We start from the raw sequence: 24,732 nt of genomic DNA on the forward strand, positions 1-24,732 counted from the left end.
TTCGCGATTCTTCTGTATGCGTAATATTTTTTCGGTTTCGTAGCAATCCGATAACCTTTAGGTTGTTATCCACGCATATTTAATTCGATAATTCTCACAAAATTTGTATTCACGAAATCCCGCGCAATCTCGCGTGAGTTCATGCGCCTCTTCTCACCTCCCATTTCCGCTCTAAATTTTCACATTCCCGCCATCATCGGCTGCTCGTGGGACTCGAGCGCAGATAACATCATCATAGCCGGCAAAACTCACACACTGACAGTGAGCCACATTGAGAGGATATATTCATTCTCCATCGCTTTCTTTAAGGAATTACCCTCCCGCAGGTAAACGATATGCGGTTTACGCGATGAATTTGCCCGGGTTTTTATCAGAATGGTCAGTTAGCGGAGCCAAGCCTGTCACACGGCCTGGGCTGCTAATGCTAGTTAATTAGCTGCGTGTGGATATGACGCGTGTGTCATTATTTCACAGTGTACTGCACAATAAAGACCAGTTTCAGCGAAACACACGAGTGTTACTGTGTTTCAAGGCGCGAACGTGAACGCGTGAAGTGTGCGCGCTCCCTCAGGAAGCTAGTCAAGTTGGTTGATTTAAAGCGCGCGCAATGTCCTGACGCGATGCGTTTGTTTACTTTTACCTTTACTCACTGTAACTTCTGTAGACATGCGGGTCCTCTGGCTCTTTATGATCAGATCTCATCAGGGAGAGCTTTAGGCATCGTTTTGACCTTTGTCAGTTCACTTTAAATGTCAGAAGTTTGCCATAGTTAAAGGATTAGTTCACTTTCAAATAAAATTTTCCTGATAATTTACTCATCCCCATGTCATCCAAGATGTTCATGTCTTTCTTTCTTCAGTCGAAGAGAAATTAAGGTTTTTGATGAAAACATTCCAAAATGTTTCTCCTTTATAGTGGACTTCAATGGAGCCCAAACGGTTGAAGGTCAAAATTACAGTTTCAGTGCAGCTTCAAAGAGCTTTAAACGATACCAGACGAGGAACAAGTGTCTTATATAGCGACAAAATCACACAAAAACAAAAATTATATACGTTTTAACCATAAATGCTCATCTTGAACTAGCTCATGCTCCTCTTAAACAACTTCTCTATTATGGGGCGTTCACACCAGACGCAACTTGCACAAATAAATCGCACTATTCGCGTGTAGTTGGGCGCTTGAACATTTTGAGTTTACTCGCACGCGTCCTCCATGTTGTTTTGTATTTCTGCCTCTGCTCGCTCCGTCACGTCACTACTAGGGCAAGCTCCTGCGTGGCGTGAATTTTCGCCAAAGTCCAGATTTTTTTCAACTTGCGCAATTCGTGTGTTATGCGTGTCAAACGCCTGAAATGCTTGATTCGCGTGTATAGCACCGCAGGATGTCTATTTGCATCTTTGCATTGACTTAACATGTAAATCAGTCGTGCTTAATGCTCCATTCGCGTCTGGTGTGAACGCACCGATTGAATTACAGCAGTGTAGATGCTGCTAAGTGTATTACTGCCCTCCACAGGTCAAAGTTTGAACTAATTGTTATATACTTGCACTAGCATATTATATGTGACAATTTAGTTCAAACTTTGGCCTGTGGAGGGCAGTAATACACTTGGCAGTGTCTACACTGCTGTAATTCTATTGGAGAAGAAGAGAGCTAGTTCAAGATGAGAATTAATGGTTAATTTATAAAACTTAAAAAAATTTTTTTTTTTTTTGAAAATTCTCTACATAAGACCTTTATTCCTCGTCTGGGACCGTGTAGAACGCTTTGAAGCTGCACTGAAACTGTAATTTTGACCTTCAACCGTTTGGGCTCCATTGAAGTCCATTATAAGGAGAAAAATCCTGGAATGTTTTCATCAAAGACCTTAATTTCTTTTCGACTGAAGAAAGGACATGGACATCTTGGATGACATGGGGGTGAGTAAATTATCAGGAAATTTTAATTTGAAAGTGGACTAATCCTTTAAGCTCAAGGCTTTTAAAGATACTATTACATGATGTACATTTTGTATCATGTGGTATATCTGTAAAGATTTAGATACAAGACTTTTAACACTTTAATGCAGATTTATTTTGTCTAAAGGTATCTGTGAGTGCTTTTAAATGCCTGATGTGTTGTTATTGCTGCAGACAGATTGTTAAATGTCACTTATGTTTGATAGGTTCACACGTGTGACTTTGAGTCACTGTTTAATGTGTCTATATACATTGTCTCCTTCAAAACAGATGTGTAGCATGAAACATACAGGATCAAAATAGTGTTTTTCTTGATTCGCTGCCAGTTATAGTGTGACGTTATTAAATGGATGCAATATTTACATCGTGCTTTTCCACATTGCTCATTGTCTGTGGTCTTTCGTCAGGGCTTTTGTTGAAGATCACTGGCCGCATCTGCTCGCCCAGAGCCGGAGTTTGAGCGCCTCTCGCACTCATGGCTGTCGCAGTGCCCAAGCTGACCAGCGGCGGCGCTGTCCGCATCCGCATCAGATGTGGCGAGCTGGGGACCACCAAATGGAGAGAGGGCGTCTTTGAAATCCACGAGAGAGACAACAAAATAAACCTGATAGTGAAGTTCAACAGCGGCGGTGCTCCGAGGATGTTTCAGGTGCAGGAGTCTGTCTTTTCCTTTCAAATAAACTTTTCCTGATAATTTACTCACCCCCATGTCATCCAAGATGTTCATGTCTTTCATCAAAAACCTTCATTTCTTTTCGACTGAAGAAAGACATGAACATCTTGGATGACATGGGTGAGTAAATTATCAGGAAATTTTATTTGAAAGTGAACTAATCTAATCCTAGGATAGAGGAAAAACGGCTATGTTTTATTCAGAGCAGGGCTCCAGACTGAGACTAAATGGTCGCATTTCGCAATCTTTTTTTGTTTTGCTAGTGCGACTGAATTTTATTAGAGGTTGCGCTGGTGTGACCACCACATTGCTCAACTGATAAGAGCTGCCATTTGTTTCATACGAGAAACGGCAAATGAAAGTGAAATAAAACAGCGCGGACCATTTATCAGCACTGAGAAATAATAGACGGCGCCGATCTCGATCACGTGACACTGCTTACTACACACGCCGCTGGAGATCCAGTGAAAGTGTTTGAATTCAATGAAAAATTAATAACATCGCTGTGAGATCTAGTGGGAAGCATCTTTATTATATTCTTTATTATATTCTCTGCTATAAACCACAGATACCCGATCAAATAGCACTGGCGTGGAAACCAGGACGAACACTGTGCCATGAACGAACAAGTTAAGGCTTCCCAGTGTACAAATCACCATGGTTTTAATGTAGTAATGCTTACTGAAACTATGGTGTTGTGGCAGAAATACTCAAATGCTTTTACATTCATTCCAGGGTTCATGAAATTCAAGCACTTTTCAAGGACTTTTTAAACTGCTTCACACTTTTTCCAGCACTTAAAAGCTCCAAATATGATCCAATTTTAATGTTGTTTTTAATGTGGTGATTTGTAAAACTAAAAGTTCAAAGATGAAGGAAAACCTACACTTCAGTCAAACAAAACTTAAAAGACATGAAATAACCACTAGATGGAGCATTTATTGACTCTCTAATATATGGTAAAGTCTCATGAAAAACAAAAACTTATTTAAGTTGTGACTGAATTACACAGAAGGCAAGTATAGAGCGTTCCTTTTATAATCACTGAAGCTGTCAGTCAGGTCAGTATAGTACATTTAATAAGAGTAGAATATTAAATTTTTTCCTTATACAAACGTTTTTGCACATTACTGTTAATTTTATCTGCATGCCAATTTAAGCTCAGTGATTTACTTCCAAATTTCCAATTAATAAACGCAATATTAGTAACTGCACTTATTAATTCAGAACATTAGTGTTTTTTTTTAATATATATATATATATATAAAATATTTATTATATAATTATTATTTTTATTTTAAATGTGGCCAATATAAGATATCCAGTGTGAACAGATCATTGTTCTGAACTGACTTGCATTCACAAAAGAACGATACAAACAGGGTTGCCAGATTTTTACCACACAATCCACTCAATTGCTTCTCAAAACTAAAACTAGCCCAATCACGTTCCATGGGATATCCCGGTAGAAATCACGATCCGGGGGTTAAATTTCATGTTAGTGTGGGCGCCTCAACCCACGGAGTTGAGAAAACCTGCGGCAACAGTGGGGAAAAGACCCAATTCTGCAGGAAACTTGGCAACACACGTCGCGTGCTGTCATACGGAAGTAAACACAGAGGGCGTTAAAGGATTAGTCCACTTTCAAATAAAAATTTCCTGATAATTTACTCACCCCCATGTCATCCAAGATGTTCATGTCCTTCTTTCTTCAGTTGAAAAGAAATTAAGGTTTTTGATGAAAACATTCCAGGATTTTTCTCCTTATAGTGGACTTCACTGGGCACCAAACGGTTGAAGGTCAAAATTACAGTTTCAGTGCAGCTTTAAACGATACCAGATGAGAAATAAGGGTCTTATCTAGTGAAACGATCTGTCATTTTCTGAAAAAAAAATATATATATACGCTTTATAAATGCACATGATTGGCTTGCAAGTGCTTCCACCAGACTGCAGTTTTGTATTCTTCAAAAAGAAAAAAAAAAAAACAATTTAAAAATCAGTGCTACTAAATGTGGTGGTGGCGTCACCTTCTGCAGAACTTGGTGGAACCAGCGCCACTGCTCTCAAATGTTAGTCTGGAGCCCTGCTTTAGAAATTTGGGTTAAGAAACAACTAAGTTTTTCCTCAGAGATAAGCAGTGTAATTTTAAGACATGAGCATGAAATGTATTTTTCTGAATGCTACTTAAACTCATTTTGTATATTTTATTACAGCTGAATCACAATGTAAAGCAGGTGTCATGGTACCAAATGCAAGGCCCAAACCGTGTGACTTTGACTCTGAAAGACTCAAGTGTTGTCATGATGGACAAACTGACCATGATGGTTGCAAAAAAAATGAAGGATTACCTTGAAAAAGTCAGGCTCGGTAAACCAGCAGGTATGTTTCTTTGCCTGTTACGTCTTCTAGTCGTCACATCACTATCCATTCTTTTTCAAGTCACATTAACTCTTGTGTTTGTTGTTTTTGATCTTTAGTTTTAAAGACAAACCAGGGAAGTGCCAGTTTTGGATTAGTTCTTGGGAATCGCGCAGCACAGAACGACTCTGGCCTTTCTCCATCAGATAAACAGGTAGCGCAGCATCACAAGCTCACAAACTCTTTACTAAATGTTATATGACTGACCTGTTCTTTCCTTCAGACCACACCGAGACGTCCCAGTCTTGACAGCAGAGAGGACAGCACACCCCGAAAGCCTCTCGGGAGTCCCAGTCGGGTCACGTCCACACCTGGCCGCAACGGGCTCTCTGAGAACAGGTGTGCAAATTTACCCTGCCAGTGCCTTTAGATTTGGGTACAGTGTCTCTAGAAAGTGTGTACTCTTCTTGCTCAGTGACATGTTGTATTTCACTTGAAGTTTTGTTAATGTGAGAAGCATACTAATAGCCTTGAGCACAACTAAAAGAACCTGCTGTCCTGTAGGAGTGAGAAGAGGAAGAGGCTGATGAACTCTGATGGTGATCTGACTGAGGACTATCCCAAAGAGAACGACTCTTCCAGGTACATGTCTTCTTTGTGTAAACTTGAGTCATTTTGTGACACTACTGTGCAGAAGTAAAGCTGGTCTTTTTAAATACTAACAGATTATGAAATGTGGTTGCATCACACATCGGTCTTATCAATCTTAAACATGCACACACTATTAGTTTTGAAAATTGTAGCACATCACATACAATATATTATTAAACATACACTAAGTTTTGTCCCTCTAGCAGTTGGAAAACAAAATTGCATGCGTTTTGCAGTAAAATGGTTTTGGTTGTGCTTCAGCTCTGCGAGACTGCGGATGAAAATGGTTAAGACCGCCCTTGACTAAAGATTTTTCTAGTCGACTAGTAGTCGTTCATTTAAGTGGTTAGTTGAGTAATCACACATTTATAATAATTAAAAATAAATCATAATAATGTGCCTTTAATCGCATATACAGCCTAGTCAGCCAGGGCTCCAGACTAACATTTGAGAGCAGTGGTGCTGGTGCCTCTAAGTTCTACAGAAGGTGGCGCTGTTTTTTTTTTTTTTTTTTTTTATTATTATAAAGGTAATTTAATCACATTTCTATTGTTTTACATTAATAAGTGCAGTTATTAAATAAACATTTATTCATTGGAAATTTGACATTAAATCACTGAGCTTGAATTGAGAAGCAGATAAAATTAACTTATTAACAGTAGCATACAAAAACATTTTATAGGAAAGAATGTAAATATTCGGCACATTAAATGTACTGTACTAAACTGACTATCAGCTTCATTGATTATAAAAGGAATGCTCTATACTTGCCTTCTGTGTAGTTCAGTCACAACTTTATAATTTTTTGTTTTTCATGAGACTTTTCCATATATTAGGGAGTCAATAAGTGCTTCTCTGCCACCATCTAGTGGTTATTTCATGTCTTTTTTTTCTTTTCTTTTTAAAGTTTTGTTTGCCTAAAAGTGTTAGCTTTTCTTCAAACTTTTGTTTTACAAATCATCACTTTAAAAATAACATTAAAATACCAGTTTTACCAGTTTTGTTCAACTAAGCCTTTTTCTCGTCGACAATTAGAGGGCATCCCTAATGGTTATCCTACTGCTGACAAATCATTCACTACTAGGCTTAAGAGTAGTGGTGCAACGGATCATCATTGATCCGTGATCCGTTCGGATCAATATCTTCGGTTCGGCACACACGTGATCCGCGGATTGATTTATGAAAAAAAAAGTTGTGCGCATATTCAGTCCACACACAGCGTGGTCATGGCGAGCGGAGGAACGGAGGAGCTTGCCCCGCGTCATTTAAACCCCCTGTATGGGAGCATTTTGGCTTCCCTGTCAAATATAATGATGAAGGAAAGAGGTTAGTGGATAAAACCGTGACGGTGTGTAGGCACTGTGGCACAAGAAAGCCATATCACAGTGGAAACACATCAAGCATGGCCACGCATTTGAAGCGACATCACACCGGTGTTTCACTGACAGGAGTGAAAACGAAGGCTGCTGAACAACCGCTTATCACCGCAGCATTTAAGCAGCCCCTTGTTGCACAATCAGACCGGGCTAAAGCCATCACAAACGCTATCGGTGTGTTTATAGGTGCAGACATGAGGCCATATTCGGTTGTGCAAAACGAGGGCTTTAAATACATGCTGAAAGTGCTTGAGCCACGTTACAACATCCCGTCGCGCACCCACTTCAGCGAAAATATTGTGCCAGATCTTTATGAGCAGGAGAAGAAAAAAGTTGTGGATGAACTATCCCGAGCATCCTCTGTTGCGCTCACGACAGACGGGTGGACGTCCAGGGGAACGGAGAGCTATGTGACGATAACCGCTCACTTCATCACATTTTATATATTTTTTTATATATTTATATATTTTAATTTAATAATTTAAAAGTGTTAATAAACAAAAAGACAAAACTTATGTTTATTTGTCTTGTCTTTGTTTTTGCTGACCCGAAAAATGATCCGATCCGTGACTCTGATCCGAGAAACGATCCGAACCGTGAGTTTTTTGATCCGTTGCACCCCTACTTAAGAGATATAACCAGTTTAGAGGGAAATGATCTCAAGCTGACTAGCTGAAGACGTTACTGTAGCTTTACCCATTAATAGACACGGTACCTCCTTGTCTATTCAGCAACAGGAATATATTAAATTTTAAAATATATTTTCACATACAAGAACGTTACTATAAATTATACTAATATTTTAGTTTTTACTCATTTTGATCAAATGCAGACTTGGTGAACATGAGACTTATTTCCAAACATTAAAAATGTTTTGTACTTAAATGAGAATAAACTTTATTTCTCTGCTGGTTTTCAGCAACAATAAGGCCATCACAGACTCCTCCAGAAAGTTCCTGCTCAGCTGCAAAGAGAAGCTCAAGCAGTCGGAGGAGAACAGAGCGTCTGGTCAGTACTACCTCCTCGCGGTTTATCTACTTTAACCGCTTCTCCTCAGGTTTCTTACATGTGCTCATTGCTTTATTTCCTCAGCTCCACACACTCCTGCTCCTCTCCAGCCAACATCCTTTTATGGGAGCAGAACAGGAAGTAAAGACTACACACAAACCCATTCATTTCTGGACAGGTAAAAAGCCTGTGTGTTGTCTTCAGTTACTGAGCAGACAGAGTGACCAGTGTAGTTCAGTTCACAAACAAATTGATTAAAAGAACAAGCACATAAAGTTTTATCAGTTTGAATCCACAGGTTTTAATCCATTAGTTATGTCTAACTCCAACTAAGAACTGGTTTGATTTCTCAGGTTTTTGAGACTTTTTGCCCTGTTTCCACCTGATATTAAGATTTGTTTCAGTCAATCAGATCAGAAGTGGACGGCACTAAATACAGGTGTAAACTGGGTGTAAAATGTTTTGAGCTTGTCCACTTTCAAAATGCATTTGACCAGATCGCTTTCATAGTGTAAACACTTGTGTGGTCGAATGCATTCAAACTTTCACTAAAGAAGTCTACTCTCCACCTATCAACCTAATGCGTAAACATTATGGGAAGCGCTCCAGCCAGACAGGATTTAAACTTTGTTGGCTGAAGACCCTAGTTTGGTTTGAAGACAAAAAACGTACCAAGCACAATGTTCTCTCACCATTCCTGATTTCTAACACACACTCACAGCATTCGGCTGGTCTTGCGGCTGTCAGAGTGAGATCTGACCTTATGCTCCCTAAATCTTAATTTTCAGGCCCAGCAGTACAGGCCAGTGTCCGTCTGCCAAAAGAAGCCTAATGTTACCCAATCACTCAACTCCCTTTAAAAAAGTACGCCCAACTTTGGACTACGGTGGCTGGAACAAACCAAGACCATCTACACTGGCCCAGCCTCAACCTCCACTGCAAGGGTGAGTGTCTGTGACTCGCTAACAAAGGGCTCTGTCAAACACAGTTGATTTACCCCTTAACCAAAAATTGCTTTTTCCCACAAATTCCATGTTTTCAGTTTTGGGGGAAAAAACATTTCACACACTAAGTTTCTAGCACCAAAATGCGCACAGGGGTAGCGCGGATCAGCCTTCTGTGTCAGAAAGACATGCCAAAACAAAAAAATCTCAGACTTCTTCAAACAGTCCACATCTGTCGAACACCAGTACTGACGGCACACCTGTTAATAAGAAAGCAGGCTGCAGCAGGCAAAAGTTGACATGGCTATTGTTTGATTCTCCTTTAGATTCTCTAATCTTGGGAACACGTGTTATATGAACGCCATACTGCAGTCACTCTTCAGCCTGCCCTCGTTCTCAAACGACCTGTTGAAGCAGGGCATCCAGTGGAAGAGGGTCCCCGTCAACGCCCTTCTGAAGTACGCTTATGCTGGGGTGTTTTTCCCTTTGACGCAATCCTAAGAATTCACAAAAAATGGAAAAACGTTTATACACTGTCTAACAAGCATATTGATGTTTTGCTCTTGTTTCCATATGAAGGCGTTTTGCTCATCTGCTGGCTAAGAAAGACGTTTCTCCTCCAGAAGTGAAGAAAGATCTTCTACGGCGAGTGAAGAACGCCATTTCCTCAACAGCTGAGCGTTTCTCTGGTTACATGCAGAATGTAAGACTCATCACATTTCTAGTTCAGGCCTGTTCACACCAAGGACGATTATTACAATTGTAATGTTTCTAATTGTGAGAGTTAAAACAAAGTCCATAGCCTATCTAAAACATAGAGAAATAATATTCAGTGTTTCCCTCAGTTTTTTTTTGTTTGACTTAATTTTTTTATAAAATTAACAGCTCCAACCCATGTTGAGTGCACAAATTGAAATGAAAAAAGTTAATTGACTAGTACCTGAACTTTAAAGTGGACTCAACCCTCTTTTTGTTTTTGTTTTTTTATGTTGTGATATAGCATCTCAATCTACATTACATTCACACTGGTGTTTTAGAAAGCCAAACAATTAGAATTTAATAATTTTATATTATTGTTCCTATGATTGTAATAGCCATATATTGTGAAACAAATGCAGTCTAAAATAAATTAAAATGAATATTTTATAAGTATTTACTTTACACTACAGTAGGAAAATTATAATACATTTGTCCTGATTTCTTCACTTGCAAGAGATAAACCTCAGATTTTATTTTGGTGGAAAACTACTGTTTCTGTGACAAGGTTTACAATCGCATTTCGTTACAAATCTAGTGAAATGCTGTAATCATCTTCACACAAAATGTTTGAAAATAATGCGGAATTGGTGGCCGCTACATTCCCAAATGCACGCTAAACTCAGCACATGCAGAGATTAAGTTTATTCACTGTGAACTGAGCAGTGGAAAACACTGGATCATGAGCTGATTACGTGAGTAAAGTGCACACTTGGCTTTGAAACGCGCAGCACAATCAGACTATATACTTATTTAATTAAATTTTAGTCTTTTGTGATTTGATAAGGGCACAAAGCCATATTGTGCATTTGATTTTAGTGCGTTTGAGAGATACTTTGCCTAAGCAATGATGCATAATGATGCAAAACGACGTTAGAGACCTTTTATGTTATGAGAAGTTTTAAAATATTTTCTGTACATTATGAAACACTGGCGGCACAGATTAGACTGTGGCTAGAGTCTAGTTAATCAGTGGGGAAACACTGGTATTGTTGAAGTCACTTTGATAAGTTTTTCCAGCTGATGAACCATAAAAACATTGACAATCAGTATCCATCCGACATTAAAGAGCTTAAGCATTTAAAGTGGCAGATGATGAAACTGCAGCGTTCTTACAGTAAACAAAACATTATCGTCAGTTGCTGTGGATGGTGATATAGTTGCTGTTCTTGGTGTGAGCTGTGCACACAATGAATAATGTTCATTTGATGCAAGTGCCAATCAGCTGTTTTTGCCCAGGATGCCCATGAGTTCCTGAGTCAGTGTCTGGACCAGCTGAAGGAGGATGTGGAGAAGATCAACAAAAGCTGGAAGAACGAGCCCTCGGCCTGGGACGAGCCACAGAGCGCGCGGTTAGCTGAGGAAGTTGACACCTCACGCATTTACACCTGCCCTGTAACCGTCAACATGGAGTTTGAAGTGCAGCACACCATAACATGTAAAAGGTGAGTTGGCAGCGTTTAATAAAGCAATCAGCCATGTGTTGTGTGTTTTTTTTAATCATACTGACTCAGTCCTCTCTTCCTCTGGCGAGCAGCTGTGGAGAGGTGGTGACGAAGCGTGAGCAGTTCAATGATCTGTCCATCGACCTTCCTCGCAGGAAGAAAACACTCCCTATGAGATCCATACAGGATTCTCTGGACCTCTTTTTCAGGGTGAGCCTCTACATCTTGCCTGCTGTCAGATGTGAATGACCAAAACATTAAAGGACTGTATGCACAAGACTGACAAATAAGTTTTGTGCTTTTGGTCACATGCCCAGAGGTGCTGTTGTTACATAAAACTGACTTTGTCGCTCAAGAACAGACTGTTTTAGTAATGCCAGGTTCAGACTATACTATATTTTTGTGTTACGATAGTCACTGTCGGATTATGTGATTTTGACTCCTAAATTCTTGTAATCTCATAGACAAGAAATACGTCAGACTACACGTTGCTTCCCTAATAACTGTCGCTTGCCATCTTTAACGACTGGGATTGAGACAAATTTCACAAATTGATTTTGATTCAATATAGTTTATTTTAAATATATAGCTGGTACAGTACATTGCAAATATTTTCAAGGGAAAAAAAAACTCAACTAATGTTGCAAATTATACATGGGAGTCAGTTGGTAATACATTACTATAATATTGAAGGTTAAAATTAACTGATTTGTATACAAACATACATTTCAAAAGGTTTTATTATTATAAAGTTATAATACTGACTTTACAGTCACAATTATATCTGTACTCTAATTCGTCTTTTGAAATATAAACATTTAAATGGTGGCTGTTATAAAAACATTGCAGATTTATTCAAACATGCATTGAATATTGAAGAACACAAAATTATAATGAATATGTAATATGGTGCATATATTTAGCTCCTCCTCTCTAGAGTTTCTTTTTCTAGCTGACTAACGAGTTTGAATAGTCACTGAATGTTTGTTCTGGGGTAAATGTGACATCGTTTACAAGCTGTTTTATTGATGCCTTTCAGTGGTTGAAACCCTAACCGATTACATGAGACATGGGCCCAGTTCCACAGACAGGGCTTAGATTAAGCCAGGATTAGGCTTCAGTTCAATTAGGACATTTAAGTAGCTTTTATAAACGTGCCTCATAAAGAAACGTTGGTGTGCATCTTGAGACAAAACAATGGCACTGACATATTTTAAGTGCAAATTACTTTCAGTTAAAACCATGCAAATATGAGCTTAAGTCTGGGACTTGATTAAGCCATGTCTTTGAAAACCAGGGGATGGATTTCGGTACATTGTACTGTATCTTTTAACATACCTTCAGATGTTAATTCATTTTATTTTGTGTTGTAATTGGTATTAAAGCGGAGTAGATGATCAGTTTATTGTCCCTTCTCTTGAACTGAGACACTACAGCGATCTGTCATGCCATACTAAACGGCGCCAAAACGGTATTTATTTTTGAATTTTGTAATGAAATTGACAGAATTTGAAATCTGAGACGGTTTCATATTTTAAAAGTAACAAAGAAGATAGCACAACTTATTGCGATTTATTTGATGGGAGACACGCTACAATGTTCCGTTCATTCATCAAATGAAAACAGGATAGACTAATCGATTCTTGGAATTAAGAATCGATATCGGTTTGTAAAAATGAGAATAGAGTATAATTGGGAAATCAAAGTTTTTGCCCAGCCCTAGACTAAACAAACAATGACTAAAGTGGCATTTTAGTACTCACTGGGTTGCCTCCAACATCTATCTTTTTCCACTGGCAGTCCCTTCTCCCTTTGTATTCTATTCTTTTATTATTTTTATTCTTATTGATAGTGAGTTTCATGACCTGCTGACTTTGTGTTTGTAGATGGAGGAGATTGAGTATTCCTGTGAAAAATGCTGTGGAAAAGCAGCAACCGTCTCTCACAAATTTAGCCGGCTTCCCAGGTTGGTATTAACGCGCTCTTTAGCTTTGAGCTGTGTTCGACTGAAAACAAACATCTGAATGACTGTCTCTCTGCAGGGTGCTCATTCTTCACCTCAAACGCTACAGCTACAACACTCAGCTGTCTTTAAACAGCAAACTGGGCCAACAAGTCCTCATCCCCAAGTATCTGACGCTGTTGTCCCACTGCACAGAGGTCACACGCCCCCCTCTCAGCCTCGGCTGGAGCGCACAGACGGCCCTGTAAGCCTCGCTCTCTTACTGTCATTTAGTGTAGTGCTCTTCACTCCTGCTAACGGCTCGTCTCGTTTCAGCTCCAGGACTCTGAAGACGTCGCAGTCTGTCAACTCTTCGACACTACGGTGAGAACGCCTCCCTGATGATGTGTATGCTAAGATTATATTTAGTCTTGATGTGTTCACACTCATGTGCTTTAAACGGGTGGTTCACAGGAAAGGTTCTCAAAAGCCAGAGAGCTCGGGCAGTGTGTTGTGCGACTCTGATAGTGAGGAGGAGCTCGTCAGAAAAGTTGCTCGCAGACATCATTTAGAAGATGACAGGACAGAAGAGGTGAGCGGAACTTGTGATTCATAATGAAGTGCTCGAATCAGTCCACATGGTGTTTGTGAATCAAATTAAATGCTCTACATTTTTGCAATAAACTACAGTCCTCAAAGCTGTCATGTCACAAGCAGTATAGATCATGTGTTGTAACGTGTAAAACAGACATGCTAGTGTTTAAAATGGCAAATTGTAGATTAAGACCTGCTTCATATTTTCGTGAAAATGTTTGTGTGCAGGGCTCGAAAAAATAAGGACTGCCTGATGGTAGAGCTGCATGATTCTGGTGAAATTGAGAATCACAATTTTTTTGCTTTTGAACAGAGATCACAATTCTCCCACAATTCTGAAGAGACCGCTAAACAAAATAACATGATCATGTAATTCATTGCAGGTTCTGACAAGATGTTAATTGCTGCAGTCTATTTAAAAAATTTTTAATTAATTACAATGTTATTTTTTTTAAAAACTGTTTGAACAAATGATTCAAACATGTTTACTTGTTTCAGACATGTTTAATTACTGGATAAATCAGCATTTTTGAATGAATCTCTTAAAATTAAAGTTTCAATGACACGATTTTTTTACGATCACTTGTTGCAACCTACTAGTGTAATGATGTAATTGATATAATCGTTATTTGAAGCATCATGTTACTTTCAAAAGGTGATTTGCTTTATTTCGATCACTACCGTAGACATCAGTGTTTATATCCCAACTATAAACTTTTGTCTGCGATATGAATATTTGTACCACAGAAATATTTGAAAATTTTTACCATGTGTAGGGCTACCCCCTAATAGTCGACTAATAATTAGTCGACGAGAAGAGGCTTAGTCGACCAAAATTGGTATTAGTCAAAAAAAAAACACTCCACATGAAGGGTAGAAATCACGCAGTCTGTGATGGACAGATCATTAATAGCCAAACATTCGCCTATCATTATATCGCCGATGCGATCAACTTAAAATAAATCATTTTTGGTCATAAAGATAAGAATAATGCAACATTTGAAACTATAAATGGTTTGCTTTTATTTCTGTAAACTCAAAATAACAAAATATTGTGCTTTTGTAAAATAATGAAAACAAACAGGATGAGCTTTCTGCCGTCTCAGTCTCAAGTGAACTTAAACGTGTCTAAAAATGAACCAAAACTCACCATATACTTGCCTCACAGATATGAGAAATATATTTATGGAAAACTTGAAATGTCTACTTATAAATGAACCATTCTAAAACGCATATTCTCAGATAATGTAATCCGTATGAAACGTGGCGTGTCCACAACTGCGGAGATGACGAGTCAGCATAGTTGACGACTTCATTGCAGCCGAAAACACACAAAACTAGTTTATCAAAAAGTTATTAAAATGTTCAGACAGTCTCCTTCTGTTTTTTTTTTTTTTTTTTCATGCCACATTCATAATCATGTTTGCTGGTTGTGCTGCTGCAAGCTTTATGCATGCTCTTGAGCGCTTACAACCCAGTCTGTTGTGATGGGTCTGCTCTGATTGGTCAGATGGTCCAGTCTGTTGTGGTTGGTCGACCGCTTAAAGTGGTTGTGGGAAGTGAAGCAGCCAATTACAAAGGAAAATTCTTACTGACCCCAAACTTTTGAACAGGAGTGCATGTATTTAAATATTCGTCAAAATGAATCGGATCAAATTGCTCTCCTCATCTAACCTCCTTTTCCCCCTCAGGTGCAGCACAGTGAACACTCCGAGTTTAACGCCATCAACGATGATGAGATGCTGGCAGCTGTGCTGGAGATGAGTCGACACGACACCAGTCTGTCCGGATGCCCTGATGACGAGCCGACCAGCAGCCCCGACACGGGGTTTGGAGATGCTGACGGACAGGACCTGACTCATCATTTGGACCTGCTGGATGGAGATAAACAGCCTGCAGGTACGCAACTCTAACTAATGCATGTTAACTAGATTTAATGCCAGTAGACCTCATGACGACATGCAGCATTGTGTATATTCTCAGCTTTGAAAACGAGCTGTGTTTGTTTGGTTTGTGTAGATGCTCTGGAGTCTTTAGATCTGACCATGGATGAGAATAAGGAGAACCAGACGCCTGAAGGAGTGCAGGGAGAGCTGGACTGGGTGCAGCAGTACAGTCTAGAGCAGGAGCGAGAGGAGCAGGAGCTGCAGCAGGCCCTCGCACAGAGCCTGCAGGAACACGTAAGGCCCACGATACACCTTTCTGCACTACTCTCAGGGAAAACAAACCTATTATGTATATGAATAGAACAAAATCTTAAGACCAGGAGAAACATTACAAGTATTCGTATTTCGCGCTAGTGGATCATATCCAGGTTGTAAGTACTGCTTCAAAGAAACTGGAACAAGAGACAAAATGGAGAGTAGGCAATTTATTGAAAACTGCATTTAAACTCAAACAGGCTGTTCATCAGCTGATCAAAAGTTTTAAGACCATAGCCCAAAAAAAACTAGCCCCACCGTTCCCACTAGCCTCACTTCAAACACTCGTTTCGGTATGCTTGATGCGACTGTTGCTCCATGTGGTGAAGATGACTTCACAAAGGGCATCCACGGTCTGGAACTGACGTCCATTTTTGTAAACTTCCCTGCCATCTATCTCCAAACATTCTCACTGGGATTTAGATCAGAGGAACACACAGGATGGTCCAAAAGATCAACGTTATTCTCTTGGAAGAAGTCCTTCATCAGGCGGGCGTTGTGAACGGCAGCGTTGTCCTGTTGAAAGACCCAGTCATTACCGCTCAGGCGATGGCCCTCAGTCAAGAGGGATACCCGCTGCAACATGTCCACATAGCTAGCCGCTGTTTGACGCCCCTGCACAACCTGAAGCTTAATTTTTCCCATTGAAGGAAAAAGCAGCCCAGATCATGATGGAGCCTAGAAAACCTCTCCAGTGGGATCTCCTTGTCATGCCAGTAAGGTTGAAAGCCATCAGGACCGTCCAGGTTAATTTATTTCTCAACAGAGAATAAAACTTTCACCTTTCAGTGTCCCATGTTTGGTGCTCCCTTGCAAATTCCAAATGAGCAAGTTTGTGGCATGGGAGGAGACGTGGCCTTTGAAGACATTTTTTGCCACGTTCAAAGACAAAAAGCCTTATTGCCTTTGCCATCAGGAGATCATGACAGTGTGCGCAGATTTGAGCTTTTTAAGGCTATGGTCTTAAACTTTTGATCAGCTGATGAACAGCCTGTTTGAGTTTAAATGCAGTTTTCAATAAATTGCCTACTCTGTTTGTCTCTTGCTCCTGTTTCTTCTTTTTGCATTTTGAAACGGTACTTAAAACCTGGTTATGATCCAGCAGCGTAAGGAGAAATGTCTTAAAGTGGACCTATTATGCAAAATTCACTTTTATAAGGTGTTTGAACATGTATGTAAACAACCAGCCTTGAATGGTAAAAAAAAAACAAAAACAAAAAACCCATCCACTTCTTTTATAATCCCCATAAATCATAAACCGTCTCTCCAAACAAACGGTTCCAGAAGCCCCACCCATGATTGCTGATGGAATCTGCCCTATTAGCATAGCTCCTCCCCTGAGTGAGCTGTACACAGTCGGCCATGTTTATCTCACCGCCAGAACATTTAGCAGCAGCATTCAAGTGGGAAATGTATTCTCATTAAAGCTACTAAAGTTATTCAATCAAGAGCAGTTTTCCTTCTGTTGTTTGATTCATAATTGCAGCATATACAGCAGTAGGTACTGAATATTCCACTGCTGTCACTTTAATACACAGATCTAATATACACATGCATTTTCTTTCCTTGCCGTTTGTTCACAGACATAGCCGACTGGTCATGTAAACTTTGTGTGTTTTGACATAAACTTGTGTGTGTTTGACCATTTTAAGTGCAATAACACACGAAAGAGAACTTGGTTTAATACTGTTGGGGACAGGGGCGTAGTTTGTGGGGGGGGATGGGGGGGAGGTCACCCCCCCCCAATATTCAAATGCTTCAGTTACAACCCCCCCAATATTTCAACATGAAAATCACAGCAGATCAAATGAAAAATATGTAGAATTCATTTATTTTGTAACAATAATTTTGTTTGTATTCAAATATGAGTTTGTCATAATAAATTAGACAAAAATATTCTCCCCCTCCATTGAACCGATTGGTAACGCCCAACCAACGCGCCTCGCTCTTTCACCAAAACAACGCGAGTAGCACCAAAAATGAAGAGAACCGCTGCCCAGCCAACTATATTAAACCGCTGGTCCGTTAAAAAGAATAAAGCATGTACTGAGAAGGAGGTATGAAAACCATCCAAAATGTTCATCTTGTCAAAATCCATTGTCCATTAAACATATCCTTTTAGACTGTATTACATTTACCCCTGTGAGAAACCGTTTTTACTCTGTTGATAGTTTTGAAAAGGTTTTTAATCAAGTGAGCCCAAGCATGGTTTTAAGATTTTTAGAGGAAATAAATTTGAAACATCTTTTTTAATCTTCCTTTGATTTAATTATACTTTATTCTCGCCATGAATATAGCCTTTGAAGCTGGTATGGCGTTAAAAAAGAAAGAAAGGAGGTATGAGAATGTTTTGTAATACACTCATATTTTAGCTAGCTAATCCATTACAATGTAGCCATAACTATCAGTGTAACTGTAACCAGTTACCAAAACAGCCGTCTGTTTTGTTTGTTCATTTTTCAATAGTGTCTGTAATGATCAATGACAAAAATATTCACATCGGTGTTTGTTTTCTTCCTAAATTAATCTGACTTTTGAACGAATTGGCTGAATGAACGATTTAAGTGACTCACTCAATAAAAAAGCGAATCGCTGCCGCCTAATTGCGGTTTCAATATTTAACATAACGGTGATTCTAAAAAGAAAGAAATTATGTTAGAATTTGATGAATGATTATACATACATTTCATAAAGTTCTGATAGATAGATGGATAGATAGATAGATAGATAGATAGATAGATAGATAGATAGATAGATAGATAGATAGATAGATAGATAGATAGATAGATAGATAGATAGATAGATAGATAGATAGATAGATTATCCAATAACACTACACATAAAACAGGTTATTATTTTTTAATATAAAAAACAAAACAAAAAAACAAACAGGCAGCATACGTTCAACCCCCCCAATGTTGAAACCAAATCTACGCCCTTGGTTGGGGATAAACAGTGTAGGACCCTTGAAACCAGATATGTTGAAAAAGACCTGGAGTCAAAGTTAAAAAAATAAATAAATAAATAAATTGAAGAAATTTAATGAAGAATAGTTTGCAGTTTCATCAGCAGAAGCCAGCTTCAAGTCTCACAAGGAGTTTGTAGGCCGCTCTGCGTACATTCACATTTCCACAACAATTATACTCTAACAGAGTCAACTAAATGCGTCATTACTTCAGGTTGAGTGATTCTGATTGGCTAAGAAAAATAGACAGATTTGGTAATCTTCCACACATGGACAGATAGTCAGAAGCATATCTCTCTTCGTCACGATGTTGACGAGGGGACCCTGGATTAAGGTACCGATGTCTTTTTGGGGTCATGGCATGGCGTCTGCTGGTCTCAAGCAGAGTTGTCCACCAGTACAAAGGACCTTCACAAAACACTTAGCACACATACACAGATACACATGATCCACAGCTTCTTCAAGGCTGAAGTTGATCTGAGTTCTGCTCTGAGCAGGAAACTTTCCCAAAACATACCGATAACATGTTCTGTTCTCTCAGTGAGAGGTACAGATAACATCCAAAATTATTTTCTAGTGTTTGAAAAAGGAAAATAAATACATTAACATTAACATACATTGAAGAAGTCATTCAAATAATCTAACAGAAAGATAAATGTGGATTTAATAATTTAAAAGATATATATTGAAGTGGCAGTGGATTCCAGAATCCACTCCTTCAATACTCACGGTACGCGCCAACCTTCTAGTTGTGAATGTGCACTGGAACGGCAGTCAAACCCGTGACTTCCCACCCTTGAACTAATACTAGATCGATGTACTCCCAGTTCCACGCTCTGACGTCACATAGCCTGCGAAACAACAATGGCAGCCTCTACGGATGCGGTGTTTATGCAAGAGCACGGTAAAATAACGTGAAATAAAAGGTACAGCTTCTGCGCTGTTTTTCCTCCTCTGTTTCCCTCAAATAAGCAAGGAGTAAGCACCTTTGTGAGCATAAGCCCCATACAGTCAGCTATGCTGGTTTGCTTACACTCAGGCAGTTTGGCGTGACTTGCCTGAAATGCTACTGAGTCATGAGTCGTGGTTTGAAGTCGTGACTTACGGGCTCAAAAACCTGCCTGGAATGCAGCATTAAATTACATCTTGTGAAAAGTAGGTCTCCTTTAAATAATTAATACTTGTTTAATGGGTTATTTTAAAAACATTTTCTAGAGATAATGTTTACTAGCTGTTTAATTCATGAAACTTAATTACAATTAACAATGAATTAAAACTGATCAAACTAAATCCATGAAATGATCCAATGATGAAAAAGCATCTGACGGAACCCTTTTAATGTTCCATACAGAACCTTTTCATCTAAGAGTGCTACATTCTCTATGTAATGTTTGTGTTGTGGATTGTGCTTTGAATTTTACAATTCTTGATCTTGTGAATTTTAAACCTGGTCTTTGTTTTCGTCAGTGTAAAGTCTAAATTCTCCCTCCAATTACATTTGTGTCTTCAGCATGTTTGTAGAATATGCTGATAAACTGAATCACAACCGAACTTTAGAGGTAATTATGCATTACGTCATTTAATGAAGAATCAAAATTTCGTTTGGCTTAAAGCAAAAAGTGCCCCTATTATGCTATTTTAAAGGCTGTTAATTTTGTTTCGAATCTCCTACAGCAGGTTTACATGCATCCAAGATCAAAAGCACTTTAATTTCCTCATAATAATCATTGCAGCATCAGCTCTTTTCATCTGCTCTGATTGGTCAGATGGCCCAGTCTGTTGTGATTGGTTGACCGCTTACAGTTATACTCTGATACAACTACAGTGTTTGAGGGTCAAAGTTCACCAGCAGCCAATGAAGACCATTGACATTATGCAAATTAGCAATAAACCTGTGTATGTTCAGCAGGAAGTGAAACTGAATTACTAACGACTCGTTTCAGCAGTTCAGAATCGATTCTTTCATTTAGAGAGACAAACCTCAATTTATCAGCACTTTGAACTACATTCACAAACACTAGAGGAAAGAGAATATCTGAAAAAGCATAATGGGGCACTTTTGCTTTCCTCTATTTTGATTTGTGGGTTAAGTGGCACAGACATATTTAGTTGTAGTTTTTCAGCACAATCTTCTTGTCAGCCGTATCTTTCCAGTGTTGCTCATCTGTGACGTCAGCACAGCTTAACACATCGTGACGATGATTGTTGTACAATGAGAGAACATTATCTGTTAATTGTGCAGGAGGCGAGAGAGATGCGAGAAGATGATGATCTGAAGAGAGCCACCGAGCTCAGCCTGCAAGGTCAGTATGACGTGATCGAGTCACATGATCTTTGAGTGAGAGTTTTGTGTGTTAACGTGTGTGTGTTTCTGTCATTGTAGAGTTCAATAACTCTCTGCCCGAGCTGCTGTGCTCTGATGACGACTCTGGCAATGAAGATGGTCTGGATATGGAGTACAGTGAGGCTGAAGCTGAAGAGCTCAAGAAGAACGCTGAGGTGCGTCTCAAACCCTCTGTGTGCTTTAAGAAGCGCCAGTTTTCATGGTGTAGTTTTAATGACTGTGATGGTTTGTTGTGTAGACTGGAGAGCTTCCCAACTCTTTCAGACTCATCAGTGTGGTCAGTCACATCGGCAGCAGCTCTTCATCAGGTATTTGCTGATTTTACCTTCATGTTCTCGTTGTTGCGCTGCAGAAAAAGTGCAGTATGTTTGACTGGCTGCTGTTTGTGTTTCCGCCTGTAGGGCATTACATAAGTGATGTGTACGACATGAAGAAACAGTCGTGGCTCACGTACAACGATCTGGACGTCTCGCGCACACAGGAGTCCACCGTTCAGAGGGATCGTGACCGGAGCGGATACATCTTTTTCTACATGCACAAGTCAGTCTCTTCAGTGACGCACACCATCGGTTGAGCCTGTCTAACCGAACATGCGTGACATTTCAGTGACATTTTTGATTTTCGTTTAAGTACTAAAATAACAAAAAATGCTAACTAAACTAAAAGTATATAAACATTTAAAAAAAATTTTTTACCAAAGGCTTACTAAATTTTTAAGACAAACCATGTGCAAATTCATAAGTCAACACTATTGCTGAGTATTTTCTCCTTAAAATGCAGTGAAAAAAAGACCGTCTCAAACCCGCAGTTTGAAATCACTGGTGTTTCTGACGTCACAAACTATCTTGTAACCAATCACATCAATGTGGGGGCGGGCTTTAGCATATAATTAACTAACTGCGCAACGAAGTCTCAAAGAACGTTATCCCAGGTATATTTTTCTGTTGATATGAAAAATCATGTAGATTTAGCAATATGGCGGGTGTATGATGTATGTTACGATGTAATTATGAACTATATGCCCTTCTCCACTGATGTTCTGAGTTGTTCAAAGTGATTGTAAGGATACTGATTTTCAGAAGGCAGCTGTCTGACTCTCAGATGAATGTGAACATGGGTTGTTTAACATTAGCAACACATTATTAGCAGTTTGATAACATAGTCAAGCAAAAGACTAATTACCGTTATGTGTCTGACGTTGGAAAGAGCGATACTACTGTTCAGCATTTACCTCAGTAAGATGAGTGAGTGGATCTCTGAGCTGATGCGAATGAGTGGAGGCGGGGCTAATTAGCATATTCATAGATCTGCGTATAATTGAATTAAGGGTGTAGTTACATTCAAGCTATTTTAAGGGAAGACATTTTTTTTTTTCACAGGAAAGACATAAGATAAGATGGTAAGATGTAATAGTATATCAATCATAACACATTTAAGGCCACCAAAAATACGTTAAGATTAAATATTAACAAGCTTAACCATAGAAAACAATTTCATTACCTAATAAAATAAACATTAACTGAAATTTAAAAAAAAAAAAAAAAAAAACTTCAACGACATTTCTCATTTTTAATTACTAAGATAACTAAAAAACTAAATGTAAAACTAAAAGTAATAAACAACACTAATAAAAAGAAACAACAAAATTACTAAAACTTTACTACAATTTAACTAAAATGAAAGCAGGTAATATAAAAAAAAATCGAATTCAAAATATATTAGTATATCTCTGATACTACAATAAGTGATGTTTAAAAAAACATCTAAAAAACAGTGATGTTTAAGACTGATATAGAGAGAGAAGAGAGCGTGCCGTGAGGTTTCTGTCTAAAAATGCAGTTTGCTTATATGAGGCACACAGAACTAGCCGAAAATGTAACATTACGACGAGGTTAAGAACACTGGAACACGTTTGTGTGTGTATGTTGTGAATAGTGTTGGGAATCGAAAATGATTCCAATTCTGGAATCAAATACTTAAGGTCAGGAATCTGACACTTGTTACAAAATTAATTTAGATTCCTCTCATCAGTTCCTATGTGTGCATTTTAATGTGATTTTAAAAACCATTCAAGCGCAAGAAGACCTGCGCACTGTTTTCTGTGCTGCACACACATTTAAAGCGCGCTCACAGAAAACCGCCTCTCATACTCAACCGAGTTCTCTTCCGCATCTTGTTGCACTTGAACGGACAAATACACGCGTTAAAATATTCTGGTAAACAGTCAGTTATGTCTCAAGTGAACATAAACACGTGCATCAGTATATTGGATCCGTGCAGCTTTTTCCTGTGCCAGTGTGTGTTGTGAGGATGGTGGTGTGTGTGTCTGATGAGGTGTGTTTGTGTTCAGAGACGTGTTTGAGGAGCTGTCCGAGCTGGAGAAGGCAGGAGGGAACGGTGAGGCCGGACGCACAGTGCTGCAGCCGCTATAAACGCTTCAACATCACATCATCCACGTGGATCCTTCTGCCTACGATCGCTGAGCTGAGCCGAGGGTAAAGCTACACCCTTCATCAGAGCTACTGAAGACCGTCCACACAAACACACACAAACCCCTTCTTAGGGCACTTCTCTCTTTCCCATTTCTCTCTGTGAACTACTGTAGACTTGCAGTTAGATGGGTAAATGTTCTAGAAACTCATATAGGTGCGAAATGTTTATGGGGAACAGCAAAGAAAAATAAATATAGAAATATAGAAAGCATTTTGAGTTTCACAAAAGGTGTAGCTTCAACATCAAAGAAGTTGCCTCTTAATTTTCTTTTTGTTTGCCTTTAATATGAGAAGTCCCTTTTGGTAAACTTTTATGCATTAAATATTTGAAATCAGCTTGTTTCTCTATGAAATCTTTTGTTTCCCTTCTTTCCCCTCTGCAAATTTTAGATTTCCTTCCTGATCTATTGCATACAAAACTTTATTCTTGTATATGTTTGGGTGGAATATTGAATACGGGGTGTCTGTTTCTTGTTTGATATGCAGCTGAAAATGTGGTGCAATATTTGCTTTTGCCAGTTGGCTTTTATATGACCTACAGCGATGAGAGAGACTTGGAATAGAAGCGGTTTATATATTCAAGGCTTTACTGATGACTGTTTGTTGTTTTATTCTTCTTTTATAAATGTTAATCTAACAAGCTCAGTGGTATTGATGTAGCTTGTCTTTTTTTAAAGATCGCCTCTCCGACACCTACAGACCTAGTGAAGCCTTTAGTTTTCCTTCTGTATAGAGCTTTACGTTGTGAAGTTGCACAGCCGTCGTGTTGAATGTGTGTCTTCAGAAAGAAGAAACGTTCATACGCCTTTACTGGATATAGAAAGCATCCAATGTGACTGTGCTTCATATGAAGTCAGCTGATGTTATTTATTTTTAGGATGTTTGTAAGTCACTGTCTGATTTATGCTGTACTGTCAATCTTGTTTTCATGTCTTCGGTAACCACTTTATTCATGTCTTCTGTTCTGGTCGTCTGAGTAGGTTCATGGAAGAGGGGCTGGTTTGGAGATTGTGTTTCTCAAA

General features: G+C 38.9%; 1 protein-coding gene across 1 annotated transcript; it reads left to right on the top strand.

Moving 5' to 3' along the window:
- The first annotated feature begins 177 nt into the window (after window positions 1-177).
- On the top strand, window positions 178-23,707 carry usp37 (ubiquitin specific peptidase 37). Its single transcript, XM_067410699.1, has 24 exons — window positions 178-326; window positions 2,366-2,607; window positions 4,848-5,013; window positions 5,112-5,206; window positions 5,276-5,391; window positions 5,557-5,634; window positions 7,939-8,027; window positions 8,112-8,205; window positions 8,816-8,971; window positions 9,298-9,429; window positions 9,551-9,674; window positions 10,967-11,172; window positions 11,265-11,382; window positions 13,059-13,138; window positions 13,215-13,379; window positions 13,451-13,498; window positions 13,589-13,706; window positions 15,400-15,607; window positions 15,728-15,888; window positions 21,117-21,177; window positions 21,258-21,373; window positions 21,457-21,526; window positions 21,620-21,758; window positions 23,569-23,707. Exons 2-24 carry the CDS (start codon window positions 2,434-2,436, stop codon window positions 23,648-23,650), a joined length of 2,796 nt encoding a protein of 931 aa, XP_067266800.1. The 5' UTR covers window positions 178-326; window positions 2,366-2,433; the 3' UTR covers window positions 23,651-23,707.
- The last annotated feature ends 1,025 nt before the right edge of the window (window positions 23,708-24,732 follow it).

The sequence above is a fragment of the Chanodichthys erythropterus genome, chromosome 14 (assembly GCF_024489055.1).
Source record: "Chanodichthys erythropterus isolate Z2021 chromosome 14, ASM2448905v1, whole genome shotgun sequence".
NCBI classification, from domain to species: Eukaryota; Metazoa; Chordata; class Actinopteri; order Cypriniformes; family Xenocyprididae; genus Chanodichthys; species Chanodichthys erythropterus.

What these genes read in the sequence shown, in the direction of transcription:
- usp37 (XM_067410699.1), top strand. Translation starts at nt 2,434, where the DNA reads ATGGCTGTCGCAGTGCCCAAGCTGACCAGCGGCGGCGCTGTCCGCATC. An exon ending in ACCCATTCATTTCTGGACAG is followed by an intron (nt 8,206 to 8,815) that starts GTAAAAAGCCTG and finishes CTTAATTTTCAG; the next exon opens with GCCCAGCAGTACAGGCCAGT. An exon ending in CACCGAGCTCAGCCTGCAAG is followed by an intron (nt 21,178 to 21,257) that starts GTCAGTATGACG and finishes CTGTCATTGTAG; the next exon opens with AGTTCAATAACTCTCTGCCC.